The sequence below is a fragment of the Dendrobium catenatum genome, unplaced genomic scaffold (genome assembly GCF_001605985.2).
Source record: "Dendrobium catenatum unplaced genomic scaffold, ASM160598v2 fragScaff_scaffold_922, whole genome shotgun sequence".
NCBI lineage: Eukaryota > Viridiplantae > Streptophyta > Magnoliopsida > Asparagales > Orchidaceae > Dendrobium > Dendrobium catenatum.
Window position 1 is genome coordinate 273,460 of NW_021319384.1, and position 18,466 is coordinate 291,925.

At 35.7% G+C, this 18,466-nt stretch overlaps 1 protein-coding gene across 1 annotated transcript in view; it reads right to left on the minus strand.

The window, feature by feature from the left end:
* The window catches only part of LOC110106912 (3-hydroxyisobutyryl-CoA hydrolase-like protein 3, mitochondrial), a 137,355-nt gene that overhangs the window by 107,912 nt on the left and 10,977 nt on the right, over positions 1-18,466 (minus strand). Inside the window, exons 2-5 of the mRNA XM_028697397.1 lie at positions 11,983-12,084; positions 11,767-11,831; positions 2,934-3,068; positions 2,727-2,823 (exon numbers count right to left, since the gene is read on the minus strand). Coding sequence (XP_028553230.1) covers positions 2,727-2,823; positions 2,934-3,068; positions 11,767-11,831; positions 11,983-12,084 — 399 coding nt within the window. The remainder of the gene's footprint in view (positions 1-2,726; positions 2,824-2,933; positions 3,069-11,766; positions 11,832-11,982; positions 12,085-18,466) is intronic.

Sequence of the window (18,466 nt, forward strand, 5' to 3'; positions counted from 1 at the left end):
TTATGACGGGAAGGAGCTCAATTCATATTCAAACCCTACAAAAAAAATAAGAAATTTTAAAAATAATAAAGCAATAATTAACTGCTTTGTGCTTTGAGTAGCCATATGGATCCACTATACCCGTTTTCCAGAGGTGGCAAATTTAAATATAACTTAAACTCACAAAAAACTAATGTCATATTAAGTATCTCCATATAATGACACTCAAAAATCTCATCCCAATAACGATATGATACATGCCCCTTTAACTCGGTGGTTAGCCTAACTCTTATAACGCCAATATGGTACAGTTCTAGGTTAAGCCTCGAGGTTCCCCAATGGCCAAGTTTATGAATTTTGACCTATAAGGTGCATCTAATAGAGTAATAAGCCCTCTATTAGCTAAGGTCAGCTTAAAATTAGCCTCTTTTCCAAGCTTTCACCCCATATCTACTAAATCTTATTGGATGACTCAACTTGTAATTGCTAAGAAGGATCGTCAATTAGATTAGGTCAATTACCTTCATTGACAAAAGGGTTGTTTTGTAGCAACTATCGAAAATACAAGTATATCTTAAATATGGTATAAATTAAATGCAATGTATTTGAGATATTTAGTGTTGTTTGATTGATTGCAAAATAAATTCAATATCTCATTAACTTTATTTAGTTGGAAATAAAAATGAATGTTAAATTTTAAAATAATATTATTTTTTAAAAATATAAATATATATAGTATTGATATAACATTTTAATATATCTTTTTTATAATGGATCTAAGGTATAATAAGTTAGATGGTATCGATAAGGGTTTGCAATGTTAAGAAGAATCTAGGGCACAGTGAGCATGAGGGCATCAGTGAGTTTGAGGACAATAGAGTTTGCGAGCATGGGGCACAACAGGTCGTCAGCGAGTGCGACGAAGTCGGAATGTGCAAGCATAGGGACAGACGGATGTCATGAGCGACGATAAAGTTTGCGAGTGCAAAGATAACTAGAGGTCACCAACAAGTGTGTACAAGCCATAATTAGAAAGTAAGGATGACACGAGATTGTTCACTAGCGATGAATTTGGAATACTGGGTGGAAAGAATTTTAAATTCATTAAAAAAACTGAGCAATTAAAGATATTCAAAACCCCTTTGAGAAATCCTTTCAATTAATTTTAATTGAGACTAAAAACCCTTAAAACGAAAATATATATATTTCAAATGAGATGCACTCAAAATACATCAAAATAATTTGGCCCAAAGTATACATAATTGTAGGATATAGATTAGATTTATCATCACTAATACTCACAATCCCTTTGAGCTATAATTATGTACAATTTATATTTCACAAATCCAATTTTTCTACTAAAATCAAAGTATTGTCAAGCCAATAGGTAGCTTTAATTGAAGGTTCTCTCTCACAATCAAGAGGAGTGATTAACCATATAAGCTTATTCCTACGAGAAGCAAAAATAATATCATATGATCTTCATAAAACGGTAAATATCTTGGTACAGTTTATCTGATATTCAATTTATCCTCTAAAAAAACAACCCAAAATAAATTTAAATATATGGAAAAATTTGTTTGAGATGTTTTGAGATGTTCGTAGGATGGGCTTTTATTGTAGAGGAGTTGATATGGAATTTGAAGGTGTAAAGCTTTGTTGGGAAGGCGATTGATGAGGTACTTGGCAGATTGGATGGCTTCAGCCCTTCCTTGGCAACACCTTAGTATCTTGGTGTGTCAAGAAAAAACCAACCGTAGTAAAATCTTCCACCGAAGTTGAATATAGAGCACTTGCTTCCGCCACCTCTAACATCATATGGCTTTGTCGACTACTTGCAGATTTTCAAATACCCCAAACTGCTGCCACCCCTCTCTATCGCGATAACACCTTAGCAATCGCTCTTTAAAACAACCTTATGTTTCACGCTCGCACTAAACACATTGAGATCGACTAGCACTGCATTTGTGATTGAATTCTATCTAAAGAGATCAAAGTGCTCCACATTGCCTCCTTGGATCAACCAGCGAACATCTTAACAAAGCCTCTCTCGGACTCGCTTCAACACTCTTAGACACAAATTAACTATCCAACCTTTGGATGCTTAATTTGTGGGCGGTTGTTAGCCACTCATTACTATGAGTGCCTCTTACTAATTCGTTATTCTCTACAGTCCACACTACCCTGAATATTCTCTATTTACAATACAGATCAGAATATGTGTTTTGTCATTTATAGTTAACTCAGCTCTTCATAAGCTGCTCACTGTACCAAAATATATTTAATATACACAAGCTTTAGTTCTGGTATATCTTAAAAACAGCCTTCGTCTTCTCTCAGTTTTTAGGACTCTAAACATACGTTCATGTAACCCATTATATCATATCAGGTTTCTGATAAGAAATTAAACCCGGCCAATGGGTGCTACTACCAGAAAAAATAAAATATCAAGAATACTACAAGTCTTACTATAATTTTCTTAAAAATAGAAATGAATATATCATGCTTTGATATATGAAAACTATACTGATATTATTTTCCCAATTAAACCAAAGCTACGGAAATGGAACTAGCTTAAGGTAATCAGATATCTCAATATTGTAAATGAAATACGGATCAACGTAACGGGGTCAACAAAACAAAAATTAGCACAATTCTACTTAAAGAAAATTTTAGCTCTTTATCGATATTTTTGCAATAATTGAGCAAGTTTGAAGAACGTGGGAGAATATATTTAAATAGCATACCAACAGCGCCACCTCCAGGGCTTTGTGCAGCTATATAAGCAAAGCCAACATCAGGGAACAAGCCAATTCCATTTTCTGGCATTGCTAAAAGCGTTCTCTAGCAAAAAAAAAAAATTGCACTAGATAAAGTACAACAACGGTAATGCTTTAGATTGCAGTTCGTATGGTTCAAGGATGTTTTTTAATGATTTCCAATGAAAATTGCACCTCAGTAATAATACGATAACGGCCATGGCCTGAAAGACCAATGCCAAACCCCATGGTCACACCATCCATGAAACAAATATATGGCTTTTGATAGTCAAATATTTTACATATCAAGGAGTATTCTGCAGCAAATACCTGCAGGACACAATAACAAAAGAATTAAACTGAGAGTAGAACTTAACTGTTAACTATTTTCAACAATGAGTCACTCAAACGAGTAAAAGTCCGAGAACTAAAAGGATAGCAAAAGTCACACTTAAACACGTCATCACTAAGAAATAGATAGAAGATGAAAGCTTTGTTTGGGACAACTATCTTATTGCTTTCTAAAGAAGCTTCTTGGTACAAAAATTTTTAATTCAAAAATTTTTTATACTAAAAAGCTGATTTAGAAAACAATAAAAAAAACCATCTCAAACGAAGCCATGATAGTAGAACCTTTTTTAGAGTAATAGCCAATAATTTCCCTCCACCCATTATCTGCTTATTTTTCATTCTCCTTATCCTCATCTTCTTTACAGGAAACTTGATGTAGGGGGGGGTCAAAACAAGATGAGAATTTGTTTTGACCCTTGGGCTTCTGGTGTTCTCGGGTAAGCCTTGGTTGCCTGGTATTGAGCTCAAAATGCTGGAATTCTACTTGGTGTTAGGTCATAAATGCTTGAGCTAAAATTTTAGCTCAAAGATTGGGGATTAATTGCACTTCCTAGCTCATTAATCCAAAAAGGTTTGCTATTAAGCCTTGAATTTATTTTGTAGTGGACTTTGCCTCTTCTCCTTCCCTTTGTCCAATTGTTTTCTTGTGCAGGATGTTTTCCCGTGCCTTGTCCCTTGGGTTCCCGTGGCTGGCTGTTGGTTTCCTGTGCTGGGAGGTTTTCCCGTGCCTTTGCCCCCTTGGTTCCCGTTGTTGGCTGTTCGGTTTTGCGGTTCCCTGCTTGGTTTCATGCTGGGCTGCTAGGTTTTGCAGTTCCCTGCTTGGTTCCGTGAGTTTCTTTCTCTATTTTGCTAAAACGTTTGGGAATTGCTGTTCTGGCTGTTGGCCTTTCATTTCCTAAAATCTAATTGGCTTATTTGAAAGGTTTATGGCTGTTTGGTTCCCCACTCTTACCTATATATTAGAGATGTATTTTGAGAAAAAAAAAGAGGTGAAAAATGAGATTTTGAAATGGAAAAACTGAAGGTTTTTCTTGGAAAAGCTTGAGAGCTTTGTCCACTTCTTCTTCTTCTACTCTTTGAAAAAGCTTGCGAGCTTGTCTCCCTTCCGTCTCGACTTCTAATCTCTTTCATCTGTCCGCAAGTTCCCTTCCACATGTATCCTTCTTCTCAAAGCAACAAATGGAATGCAACTTAAGGTGTTTTTAATTTGTGATTGTGTCAAGTTTGTAAGTGTCATTTGTGTGCGTCGTTTGTAAGTCTTTTTATAATATTAAAGTTGTATTTTGTCTATTTCTTGTAATTTATTTATCCTAGTAAGGGCATATCTTTCTAGAAAAAAAAATTAGGGGTCTCCTTTTTTTTTTTTTTTGCTTATTTTTGTAAACATCAAATTTGGTATCAGAGCAAGTTCTTATCCCTGTTTGTCAAGTGAGTCTTGGTGAGTCATAGTAGTTGTCGTGTAAGTCTGTGGTGTCAAGTAATTTAAGTTTTGTTGAGTCTTTTAGAAAAATGGAAAATCACAAAAAGATCAATTCAGTCAAAGAAGAAAGCAACCCAGAAGATTCTGAAATTTAAAGTCCAATGGGCAAATGGATGCCGTCAGAAGGGAGTTCAACTAATCCTCTTCAGAATGAATTATACAAACTACAATTGAAAATGCATGTGTACGGAAAAGTACATGAAAAAGAAGCAACTGTTGCAAGCTCAGTTTATGCAAGAACGAGATGAAATTCTAAAAAGGTATGAAGTAAAATTTCAAGAGCTTGATGCCCTTCCACCGTCTCCTAGTAAGAAAGCTAAAGACAACTCATCAGAAGATGAGTTTTTCAAGTAGGGGAGTTTGATGTAGGCAGGAGGGGGGGGTCAAAACAAGATGAGAATTTGTTTTGATCTTTGGGCTTCTGGTGTTCTGGGGTAAGCCTTGGTTGCTTGGTATTGAGCTCAAAATACTGGAATTCTACTTGGTGTTAGCTCATAAATGCTTGAGCTAAAATTTTAGCTCAATGATTGGGGATTAATTGCACTTCCTAGCTCATTAATCCAAAAAGATTTGCTATTAAGTCTTGAATTTATTTTGTAGTGGACTTTGCCTCTTCTCCTTCCCTTTGTCTATTTGTTTTCTTGTGCTAGCTATTTTCCCGTGCCTTGTCCCTTGGGTTCTCGTGGCTGGCTGTTGGTTTCCTGTGCTGGGAGGTTTTCTCGTGCCTTTGCCCACTTGGTTCCCGTGGTTGGCTGTTCGGTTTTGCAGTTCCCTGCTTAGTTCAGTGCTTGGCTGCTCGGTTTTGCGGTTCCCTGCTTGGTTTCGTGAGTTTCTTTCTCTGTTTTGCTGAAACGTTTAGGAATTGCTGTTGTGCTTGTTGGCCTTTCATTTCCTAAAATCTAATTGGCTTATTTGAAAGGTTTATGACTGTTTGGTTCCCCACTCTTGCCTATATATTAGAGATGTATTTTGAGAAAAAAAAAAAAAGAGGTGAAAAATGAGATTTTTGGAATGGAAAAACTGAAGGTTTTTCTTGGAAAAGCTTGAGAGCTTTGTCCACTTCTTCTTCTTCTACTCTTTGAGAAAGCTTGCGAGCTTGTCTCCCTTCCGTCTCGACTTCTAATCTCTTTCGTCTCTCCGCAAGTTCCCTTCCACATGTATCCTTCTTCTCAAAGAAACAAATGGAATGCAACTTTAGGTGTTTTTAATTTGTGATTGTGTCATGTTTGTAAGCGTCATTTGTATGAGTCGTTTGTAAGTCTTTTTATAATATTAAAGTTGTATTTTGTCTATTTCTTGTAATTTCATTATCCTAGTAAGATCATATCTTTCTAGCAAAAAAAATTAGGGGTCTCCTATTTTTTTTTATTACTTTTGCGTGCATCAAAACTCATCTCAAGGAAGTCAGCCTCTTTCTTTTTTAATGTCTCCACGTCAAACAATCAAGAGCTCATAGAAAAAAAATTTTGTCTCCTAAACAAATTTTTTAATGAGTTCATGAACAAGCTGCATCAACTGCTCCTGCTATTGTATCAAGAAACGGATGGTTGCCAGGCTATATTTTGCTTGGAGGGCGTCAACAAGTATTCTCAAGAAATGTCAATGCTCAACTGATCCGAACCTAAAATGTCGAGTCATCCACCAGTGGACAACGTCCTCACCAAAATATAGATTGCAAAGCATCTTTCTCTCGGGCGAACAGTCCACCTAAAAGACTTTCTCCATTAGTGGGAACTAGTCTGGCGAGTTCATCTTTATACATAGCTGCAGGTACATGCACATTCACAGGACTAACTGTTGTCAAAATTAACAAAGGCATCTCCATTGTGGAAATGTCTATAGTCACCATGACCAAAGGCATCTCCATTGTTGTTACGGCTCCATGTAGCTAACAGTTGTCATTTTGTGCATCCTCAAAAACATTTCTTAATTTATAATTTTGGAGTACAACCTAAAGTCTGCAGAAAAAAAAATGGTGGTCAAGTTCCACCAACAAGCCTGGGTTTCCATGCCTATATAATGTAGACTTGAATATGACTGTTTATTATTTATTTTCAATCTTCTGGATGCAGGATCTTCTATAATATCCCAAAATATAATGATTTTCAAAGAAAGAAGAACCATTTTTTTTGGAATATATATAAACAATCATATTCAATCTTTTACAACTCTAGACACTTTACAACTCAATATAATTAAACAAAATCTAAGATATTCAGATTTACATCATTGCTTTTCATATATATCATCACCGAGGAACATTCTAATTTGCAGGAATATAAAAGAGCAAGTATATATAAAGATGCATTTATGATGGTGCAATATGAGAAATTATATATACATAAATGTATATTAAAATAAAATTACACGGCTCTAAATTTTCACTCCAATCACTGGTGCACCAAAAGAAAGTAAAGATGACATCTAAAGTACATAAAACAAGCAAACACATATGAGTACCCTACAGGCAAGGCACTCCTAAGCTAGAGTTGGTTGTCCTAGCAAACCATCTAAGTGTGTGTAAAGGCTATGTGGCTTGGATAGTTTCAAGGTTTTATTAATTTTGAATTATTTATACAATAACAATAACAAAAAGCTTTTGTCCCACTACGTGGGGTCGGCTACATGAATCCTTTTTCTCCATTGTGTTCTATTAAAAGTCAAATTCTCATTTAAATCTAATAAAGAAATATCATTTTTAATATTTTCTAACCAAGTCTTTTTAGGTCTACCACTGCCTTTCTTAATATAAGTCAAATCTAATACATCTACTTTCCTAATCAGGTAATCGAAAGGATGTCGTTTTATGTGACCAACCCATCTAAGGCGACTCTCTCTAATCTTATCTTCCATTAGAGGTACTCCAACCTTTTCATGTATATGCTCATTTCATATCTTGTCTCTAAAGGTAAAACCACTCATCCACCTGAGCATCCTCATCTCTGCAACACTTACTTAGTATTATGCTTCTCTTTTAATGGCCAACATTCTGCACCATAAAGCATTGTAGGTCTTGCCACCATCTTATAGATTTTTCCCTTAAGTTTGAGGGTAACTTTTCTATCACACAACAAGCCCGATGCATTCCTCCACTTCAACCATCCAACTTGAATTCTACTGATAATATCCCCATCTATTTCACCATCAATCTGAATAATAGATCCAAGATATCTAAAACGTGTACTCTTACTAATGATTTGATCATCCAAAGTCACAATCCCCGCATTAGGTCCATTACTACTAAAATTACACTCCATATATTAATTTTAGATCTACTCAAGCGAAAACCTTTAGACTCTAAGGTTGACCTTCATAATTCAAGAAAATCCAATTTTAGCACTTGGTTCAACCCTATTGGTCAATCCATGTGGGCCCAAGGCTTGAAAGAAATGTAGGACTCAAGTTAAACTCATGAACAATCCTCATGAGTTTGGTTCAATGATTTAGTCAAAATCATGACAAATGAATTTTAAGTGTATAGGGTGATTTTGGTCAACTAGGGTTAACCTGGTCAACCAGGATTGACCAAGGGTCGAAGGTGGATCCAACTCATTCCAAATGATGTTTTGGGCATATTGGAAGTGTCACATGCATTGATGAGGGCATTTGGTTCAAAATGCAATTTTAATGGCTTAGAGGATCATTTGGTCAGCCATGGTTGACTTGGTCAACTAGGGTAGCCCATAAATTAAAACTTGGTTCAATGGATTTAAAATGTCATTTAGAGTTTGTTGGAAGTGGTTTTTAAGGTTTGGTGGGTCTCTATACATGTAATGTAGTTTAAAAGGTAAAAGGATAATTTGGACAACCTAGGTTGACTTGGTCAACTAGGGTTGACCATGGCTTGGGGTTTGGTTCAGTGGATGTCAAATGAAGTTTTGAACATATTTGTAGAAGGTAACATGGATTGTTTGACTTGAGCAATGTTGAGTTTTAAGAAAAATTCAATTTTCAAAGATTTAAGATTTTGAAGTTTTGTGGTCAACCAAGGTTCAATGTTGGCTCAATACATCATTTTTAGGTCATTGGTGATGTTCAATGGGTTTGGTAAAAGTTTCAAAATCAAATTCCACAATATGGTATATTCAGTGGCAAGGGCTGTAAATATTTACCAAAATATTTAAGTGACAGATCAGGAATCCAAGGTCATTTGATTAGATTTTGAAGTGATCAAAATTTCTCCAAAATCTGATTATGGACCAATGGGTTTTAGGCTAGCTTTGAATATTGAATTTTGGACATTTAATTTTGCAATGAATTTGATTATTGGATTAGATTTAGATTTGATTCAAACAATGGCTTGAAAAGATTTAGGGTTTTCAAATGTCCAAATTATTGACAATCATGGATGATCGTCAATGATTGAGCAAGAGATCAGGTGACAATCTATGGATTATCAAATGATAGTTTTAGGAGTTAATGATGAAATCACCATGCCAAGGCATAAGGATGAGATGAATTTCAAGTTTGAAGCTTAGTTCAATGATTGATGCTTGGAGAATGATGTTGGATGTAGGGAAATTGGCCTCATTCAAAAATGAGGCCAATATTCATGGTCACAATTTAATAGTGACACTGTGTTGAAATCACCTCATTAGAGAGTCTTGGTCATAATCGTTTATCTATAATATCATTTGACAATAAAACCACTAGCAGTGGAGATATGCCATATATTACTAGTGTGAGATCTTTTTAAAGTGACCATAGTGATGCATTTGACATTACATTAACTCCTTATGAGCTAATATTTTTTAAAATTTATCATCATTGAAAAACGATTACAAATTGTGGATAATTATTTCTTTAAGTTTTAGGTAATAAACTTCACTTGGAGCATAACAAACTTCATGATGGTTTTGAATTTTTACACTTTTATTAGGATTTGCACCCTTCAAATGATTTTATTTTGAGATATGTGGAGCATTTTGAAAATAGAGTCCCCTTTAATTGATATTCACATTCAACACATCTATCAGTCGGTAACTATTTATGACATTTGAGATTTGTAGTATGAATATTTTGATTTTAAAAGTGAACCTCTCAACTTGTGATCAACAATGAACATTCCCATCATAGGGGCCTTGAATATTTTAATTTTTTCGCTTATTATCGTGTTAACTTTGTTAGTTTGCTTGCAAAGGATCAGGCATATGATTGACATATGTTGTTCCATTTATAAGACTATCATTGTGAGTATTGAGATTAGATACTTGGTCACAAACATGCTCTGTTAGAAATAATGTTTCTACCATAACTTATCAAGAGATGGAAGTCTTGTCAACTCCGATCATAGGGATATAGCGGATCGGACTTCAAAAGTAGAACTTATAATCTTGCCCTATAGGCAAGGCGACTCGCTTGAGAGTGGGTATAATATGTTGATGATCCTGATTTCTTAAAAGAGAGTTTATGATATTTCAAAATAAATTGCGTTCCTTTTAGAGTTGTTGCATGCTTCTCAAAGCAATAGCATTCTTTTCTGTGCACTTATATACAATACACTTGCATACTTCTCAATGAATTTAAGCAATACACTTACAACCTCTTTAAGATATTATACTTGAATTTGATGGTTATATTGTGATACATGTATGATTTACAGGTGTTGATTATTAGCACAAATATTTTACTGAAAGATTTGCAAAATTTATTTTGAAATGTAAAGGAACTTTTTCTATTCGATTGCATGTATATTGTAGATCCAATGGCAATGGACATGAATTGGAATTTGTCAAATGTTTTCATGATGTATAGGTCTACCTACCTGCATGGAAAAACATTACAACAAAAAACTTTCCAACCACATCAACAAAGATTTGGGTGCTTAAATTTGGTGATCCAGAGTTTTCTTCCCCATCATGTCAGGAACAGTGCGTATTAGGAGTTTCACCTACACAAAAGCATGACACATAATTTTCCCATCATGCCATGTATACGAGTAATTATTTTTAACAATTTAGTGAGGTGATTTTTGCATTTTATACATTTAAGCATGTGGCGGTGTTGGCGAGACTTGACGATGAGATCAATGGATTTTGCAGGGCAAAGTCAAACAACTCTCTCTCTCTCTCTCCATTTTAACATTTCTTTTTTCTTCTTTCTTTTTTTTTTTTGCTTTCTTTTTTCTTTTTTCCTCTCCCTTTTTTAAAAAAATTCCCTATTTTTCCTTTTATTTTTTTATATTTCTCACTATTTTTTTAGAGATAAGTAGTGTAAGTTGGATGATGGAGAATGAAAGTGAGGGATTGGTGGCCTCGAAAAGAAAGAGATAGTTATAGAAAGTTTGAGTGAATAAGAGAAAGAAGAGAGTGTGTTACAGGGAAGGATAGAGGAAGTAGAGAGTAGGGAAGAGATGAAGATAGCTGAACAGAGAATAAGGTAATGGTTGCAATTGATTGAAGGTCACCAGAGAAGTCATCAATGATTTCTCGGGCTTAGGTGGTTGTGTTCGAGGAAGGTAGTGATATCAAGAGACTGCCACTGCTATAACAGATGTTGGCGAGAGAAGCAGAGGAGATAAGCATTTGTGTCACACTCTACTATGCAAGTAAAAAAACATAAAGGTTGGCACTTGAGGCAAAACAAGTGCATGAGGGAGAGAGGGAGTGTAGTGAAGTTTGCTAGAGGGAGTTGGCTGACGAAAAAGGTTGGCACTTGAGGCAAAATAAGTGCGCGAGGGTGATAGGGAGTGTAATGAAGTTTGCCAAAGGGAGTTGGCCAATGAAAATATTTAAGGTTAAATATTTTAATTAAATATCTATCTTTATGTGACCATAAAAGTTGTCAAATTTTGCTTGAATGCATAAATTGTGGCATGTTAGATTCCTAGTTCATCTCCTAACCCAAACTGCGACATTCCCTACAAGTGAATTGCCCCAATCCATGAGTAGGATAAAGTAGTTAGCAATCCAAAAATCATGGAATAGCTGTACGTTGAGTGAGGAAGGTGCTTACCCCATTAATTTTGGGGTTATGCCATGCGGGGTGAGTTGGGTGTTAAGCCAATAAGACAACTACCACTTGTTGCCCATGTAATATAACCTCTTGCATGGAAAAAAAAAAGTAGGCACTATCAGCTAAATATCTTCTTTTTGGAGAAACAATTACTAAGCAAGTCAACTGCAAATAATAACACCTAAGAAATCATTATAATGATCGCCTAAAACCATTCAGGAAAAGAAATGACTACTGAAAGACCTTTTGCACAACTGTTGTATTTTTGTCCTTATGAATTTCAGCCACAACACCTTTAATATCCATTCCTGCATCAATTACAAATCCAACTGTCATTACTTTAACAATGCCTGAGGGATAACAATTCATACACAATTATGAATTTACCAAATATAATAATTGCGTTTCTAAAATTATGAAGCAGCATATCATAAAACGCATACAATGAAGGTAAGATACCTGCTGAAAAAGCACGAGATGAGCTGCTTTCAACCAGGACGCATTTTACATTTGGATTGCTTTCCCATTCATCGAGATATTCCTTGTATTTTATGTCCATTTCTGCATTCAATTTTTTCCATAAGCCATAAGCCATAAGTCTAAATAATAATAACAATCTAGGCAACAAAAAAAAGAGGATTGGAATGATGAAAATGGAAACTATTCCAGGAAAATTCATAGAGAACCTCCATAACTATGGAATGATAAAAAATGGAGGCCATGTCAGGAGAATTCATACAAGATATTTCATAACTGATAAGAATGCAATCCAAATAATAGTATAAGCTAAAGGAATAAATTAATGTTATGCTTCTTGATCAACATTACGAAGGAGAAAGCACATTTTGAGTAGGTGTAGACTTCTCAAGGAAAAGGAAGGGAATGAAGAGTAACAAGAAAGGGAGAAACCAAAAATCTTTCATTTCATAACAATTTCTTACAATAGGAGAGGTATCTATAATGCTTGGGTAGACGAAGTTTACAATATAGAACTAGTCTACCTAACACAAACTTAAAATAGAATACAAGAAATACACTAGTGCTTATTACATATATATAGACTATTTAGTTTGTACTTAATTTGGCTAAAAATATATTGCTGATATATAACACTCCCAGCATCATTGAAAACAACCTTGTCCTAAAGGTTGAGAAAAGAAAAAGACGAACAGAAAGCTGCAAAATTTTCCCATGTGGCATCACCGGAAATTTAATTTCCATTGCAAGAAAATTTGACTACAAAGTTGTAAAAAGGTAGAAGGTGAAAAAGCAATTCATAATGCCGTCATGAATAGTTTGATGAAGATATTTAGAATGAATCCTAACTTGTTAAGAGGCAGAACGAAAATGAAGTTTGAAAAAAAAAAGGCTCTATATAATTCATGTACTATTGGAATAGTAAATTTATCTTTAATGGTGAGTAGATCTAGAGTTAATGCAAATACGCCAAGTACATTAGCATTCTTTCAAAAATGTGGAGAATGATAAAGACGGATGTTACCTGGCTGAGATAAGGATGGAAGATGAATACGTTAATCGATGGTACGAGTTTGAGGTATATCTTATGGTGGTTGAAACAAATGTTAAGATCATTTGAGGAAGATAGAACTGGATGATGGTAGATGATGTGTATGAAACGAGAAACTGGTCGGAGAAGGTGGCGGTTGTGGAGAAGGGATTCAGTTAGTGGAACCAAGAATGCTGGCAGAAGAGGAAGTATCTTAAAGGAGTGGAGTATGTGTATGGTTAATACACAAATTATCAAGTTGCTTGTCTATGGAATCCATGAAAGCATGCATTTGTTGAAGGGATGAGTCAATAGAAGCAAAATGAGCATCAGTCTGCTGCAGTGACTTACGAATTTCTTTAAATTATGATTCTTGGTAATTTTGCATTGCACGCAAGGCATCCGCAAGATCTACAATAATCATTTTTCACTAACTGTCCAACTTCTTTTATCCAAGAAAGAGTTATGTTTCTTGCAAAATGTTGTAACTGATGTATGCGTTTAGCAGCTATGTTGTAGGAGTTGCCAATTCAAATTCTGAAGATGCAGGTAGGCATGTCTGTCGAGCTCAAAGGGAAAACACAACTGTTGGGCATGTGCTGGAGGCTGAAAAACTGGGGGAGGGGGAAAAAAGGGGGGGGGGGGGGGAGCTATTCAGTCCAAGAAGAGGCTGGGAATGAACGTGGGAGTTGAGGAAGCGATGGATGATGATCTGGGTTGGTTATTGGCTGGGAACAGATGGATGCTGCTGTCAATGCCAAAGCCAACAGCTGGACATGCTGCTTTTGTTAAAAAAACTGCAAGTGTGCAGCTGCAATGGAGGGTTTCTGTTCTTGAAAACAGCGAGGTCAGATGGTTTGTTATGTAGGAAAAGAATGGCTGCAACAGGAGCTGATTTAACAAGATGTTTGTGGGAAGACTACTGCTATTGTTGGTGTTCTTGAACCGGTAAGCTGATGGCTGATTTGAAAAAACAGCAGTGTGAAAAACTGTTGCTGTTCTTGTAAACACCAGGTTTTGATGGCTGAGTGGAGGAGGATTCCTGCTGCTGAATGCAGGAGAGTGGTGGAAGGAATGCTGCAGGAAACTAAAGAGGAAGGATTTTGAAGGCTGGTTTGCTGAAAACAGCAAGAAGAGTGCTGGAACAGGCTTCTTGTGGCTGATTTGCTGAAGAAAATAGTAAAAGAGGGTTGGAAAAGCTTTCTTGCGGCTGGTTTGCTAAAGAAAACAGAAAGAAAAGGGCCATTTGCTGAAGAAAAGAGCCTTCTTGTGGTTGGTTTACTGAAGAGGGCCGGAATAGCATTCTGCGGCTGGCAGGCTGCAGGAACTACACCGGACTGCAGGAAACTGGTGAAATGCAGGACTGCAGGAGTGTAGGCAGCTGTTGAAAGGAATTTTGATGGGTTGCACTGTGTAGATGATGGAAAGAACAGCCGGGAAGAAGCTTCTTGCAGAGGATTGATGTTAGTGTAACGAGAGCATCATTTGTTATGTTTCTTGATCTACATCAAGAAGGGGAAGGCACATTTTAAAAAAGTGTAGACTCCTTAGGGAAGAAGAGAGACTAGAAAGGGACAAACCATAAATATTTCATTCCATAACATTTTCTTACATTAGGAGGGATATTTATAATGCTTGTGTGGACGAAGTTTAGAATATAAACCAAGTTTACAACATAAAATTAGTCTACCTAACACAAAGTTAAAATAGAATACAAGAAATAAACTAGTGCTTATTACATATATAGCCTATTTAATTTGTACTTTATTTGGCTAAAGATACGTTGTTGATGTATAACAATAACCCAGCCATTCTAGATGAATTAAAAGGATTGATGAGGATGTTAGAAACTGCATAGCAGATGTACTATAACAAGTCCATGCCATGAGCATTTCAAGACAACCAGAACTTAACAGGGGATCAATAACAGATCTAAAGGGGTAGATATTGTCAACATGGTTTATATATAATCATGGTTATAAAAATCCATCAAAATCTAGTCTGAAATGGTTTGGTCTGGTTTCTACCTGGCCCAAAACAAAAAAAAGCCTCAAACCATTTTCATCATTTTTTCCATTCACATGGTTACAGGTCTATTCAGTCAGTTCAGTTTCAAAAACACATGAAATTGGTGCTAGTAAAGGGGGTGTTTAACAAATTATACCAACTCTTCTTCCGTACATAAATAAACCTATTTAATTTAATGGGAATGGAAGCGGTGAAGTATTTAATTTAAAGGCAATCATCCAACTTTTTTTATGTCCCACCCTCTCCACCAATTTTTCTCGAGCCAACAGAAGCATTCACATATAGCTATCGATTCATATTACTTACTTTAAGCTTGAAAATAACCATCTCCATGAAAAGAGGCACTAAGGAATCTAGACCCCAAAAACCCTCCTACATTTATACAGAAATCCTAATTTTAATACATCTTAGTGAACACCACTTAATCCAACCCAAGTCAATCCACATCCCCGCCAACCCTAATTCAAGTTAAACAAAACCTAGGCTCTTGGATACACTGTCCCTCTAAACCCTTTTTATGCATTGGGAATGTCTCTCATTTCTTGACAATATTTTATGATTTTTAGTTATTTGTGCTCTTTACTTAATCTTTTACAACTTTTATATTCAGCATTTTAAATGAATCTACTTACACTCCGTATTCTCCACAAATTGATGATTCCATTCTACCTTCTTGCCTACCTGAGCCACATTATCTCAACCCCCAACCCCACCATTTGGACTAATCTTGTTAGCCTAACATTATCACTATGTATCCACCATCTTCAAAATATAATTATTACAATGACTTTGTCGATTATTATATCCATATAAAACATCAACAATCCTAAAATTCACATAAATATTATGTTCTTATCATAGTTATTTTAATGATATTTATTAGAATAAGAGGTATCAAATTTTAAGCTCTTCCTATCACAATACTTATGAAACATAACCTCCATGATGTAATTTTTTATATTGTTATCTTTATAAATCATATCTAGGATCAAGCATATTCCTCTCCATAAATCCTCTTCTTAGGCCAAAACTCCAGACTATTCTCCCTTCGGATCTCATCATGTCTCAAATTTTTTAGCCACTCTTAACCAACTTAGGACTATTATAGAGAATTACTCTTCTACATTGAACTAGCTGGATTACTGATTTAAGGAAATAAAAATGATCAATTCACTTCTCCATCATGTCACTCCAATCCCAAATTCCCAAATCCATCAGCATTACTGCCTCAACCTGCTCATGTATTTGAGCCTGAGTGTAATGATGTGATTATGGGAGCCTGATTATGTGCTTTTGTGTGTGTGTGTGTGGGTGGGGGGGGGGGGGGGGGGGGGGGGGGGGGGTCTCCAAGCTCTGTTGTTGTTCCCTAGCCTCTATAGATAAAGATACAAGTTGTGCCGCAACTTCCTCTACAATTGTCCTCTCCATCACATTTGACTTTAATTTTCCGTTGTTGAGATGAACAGAGTGTTATCAAAGAGATCATATGCCATGGCATAATGAATGGAAACATGACATTTCAAGTTTTACTATTTCCATTAACCATATGATTGCCAAAAAGAATGCTACTTAGTTCCCTATATAATCTCAAACTTATTTGCTCTTATAGGTTATTTCATATAGCCACTACCACAATAGTTGTACTATCATTGGAACCTTGCCCATGTAATTGATATAATCCAAGATGTATGTTAACATCCAACTATGAAGACTCCAAACTCTCCACTAATTTAAGTCTCCAACCTCTGTTGTTGTTCCCTAACCTCTATAGATAAAGATACAAGTTGTGTCGCAACTTCCTCTACAATTGTCCTCTCCATCACATTTGACTTTAATTTTCCATTGTTGAGATGAACAGAGTGTTAACAAGGAGATCATATGTCATGGCATAATGAATGGAGACATCACAATTCATGTTTTACTACTGCCATTAACCATAAGATTGCCAAAAATAATGCTACTTAGTTCACTATATAATCTCCAACTTATTTTCTCTTATAGGTTATTTCATAAAGCCACTACCACAATAGTTGTACTATCATTGGAACCTTGCCCATGTAATTGATATAATCCAACATGTATGTTAACATCCAACTATGAAAACTCCAAACTCTCCACTAATTGTTCATTCACAAGCAACTTCACTAGCCCTCATGATATATATCGACCACCTCAACAACCACCAATTATATTGCATGTCTACTTTTGGGTGTTTTTAAAGAGGTACATGTGCTTGTTCTACCATTATAGTTGCCATTAACATCAACCAATCTTCTTTAAATATTTGGAGAAGAGTTCTCCACACTTTCAGAGAGTTAATACAAGACACAATCATCTAAATAGTCACCTACCGTATATAGAACTACCATATGGTGCAGTACCTACACCAATTAGTGGACCCACTACCAAGATGCAAACTAGAAAAGCCACATTAGAGAAAGGTGGTGAACTCAATACAAAGAACAAGATAAAAAAGATTTAGAAAATTATGTTGTTTCCTATATATTTCCTATGTATTGGACATTTCATTATATTTGTGATTGTACCTATATTGTAGTTGATTTGAGTGCACCTACATGACCCCATGTGAGTGTGGATCTATTAGGAGTGCTTGAAAAACATTTATTGGACCAAATCTAACCCAAATTTTACAAAAAAAAATTAAAATTGATCTACACAACTAGTAGCTCAATTCCCTCATAATTTCAACTCTTTATTTTCATGTTTTGTGTTGACCCAAAAACCCTAGAATATGTTTCCTAGTTTTTAACCTCTATTGATGTAGACAAAGGGGGGGTCAACTCAAACCCAAAATAAATTGATTTTTGGCTTCCCTTGAGTCTACAAGCTCAATAAATTTTGAGCTGGAATTGAGCTGGTTTTTAGTTCATTTATTGAACTAAAGGTTAGCTCATTATTAGCTAGGTTTTAGTTCATTTATTATCTTATTTATGTAGCTTTATCTTTTAAAATTCTATGTTTGTCCCTTGGGATTCCAAAAGCCATTTTGGAATCCCAAGAAAATGTGTTTTCCCATGCCATGACTCCTTAGCTTCCACGGGTAGCTGTTTTCCGTGCAAGGCTCCTTGGTTCTCACGGTGGCTGTTGGTTTTCCGAGCTTGGGGGGTTTTCCCGTGGCTTTGGTGCCTCGGTTCCGTGCGGCTCCTTTGGTTCCCGTGGTTGCTCCTTCGATTCCTGGGCTGGGCTGTTTTTCGTGAATGCATGGGAAGGATTTTCGTGCTTGTGTCGCTTGGATTCGTGTGTGAATTCAATATCGTGTCCTTTTGTATTCCCTTCTCATACCTATAAATATGAGATGTTTTAGAGTTGTAAAGATATGTTATGTGATTGATTTTTGGAAAATGTAAACCAGCGGGTTTCGTTGGAAAAGCTTGCGAGCTTTGTCCA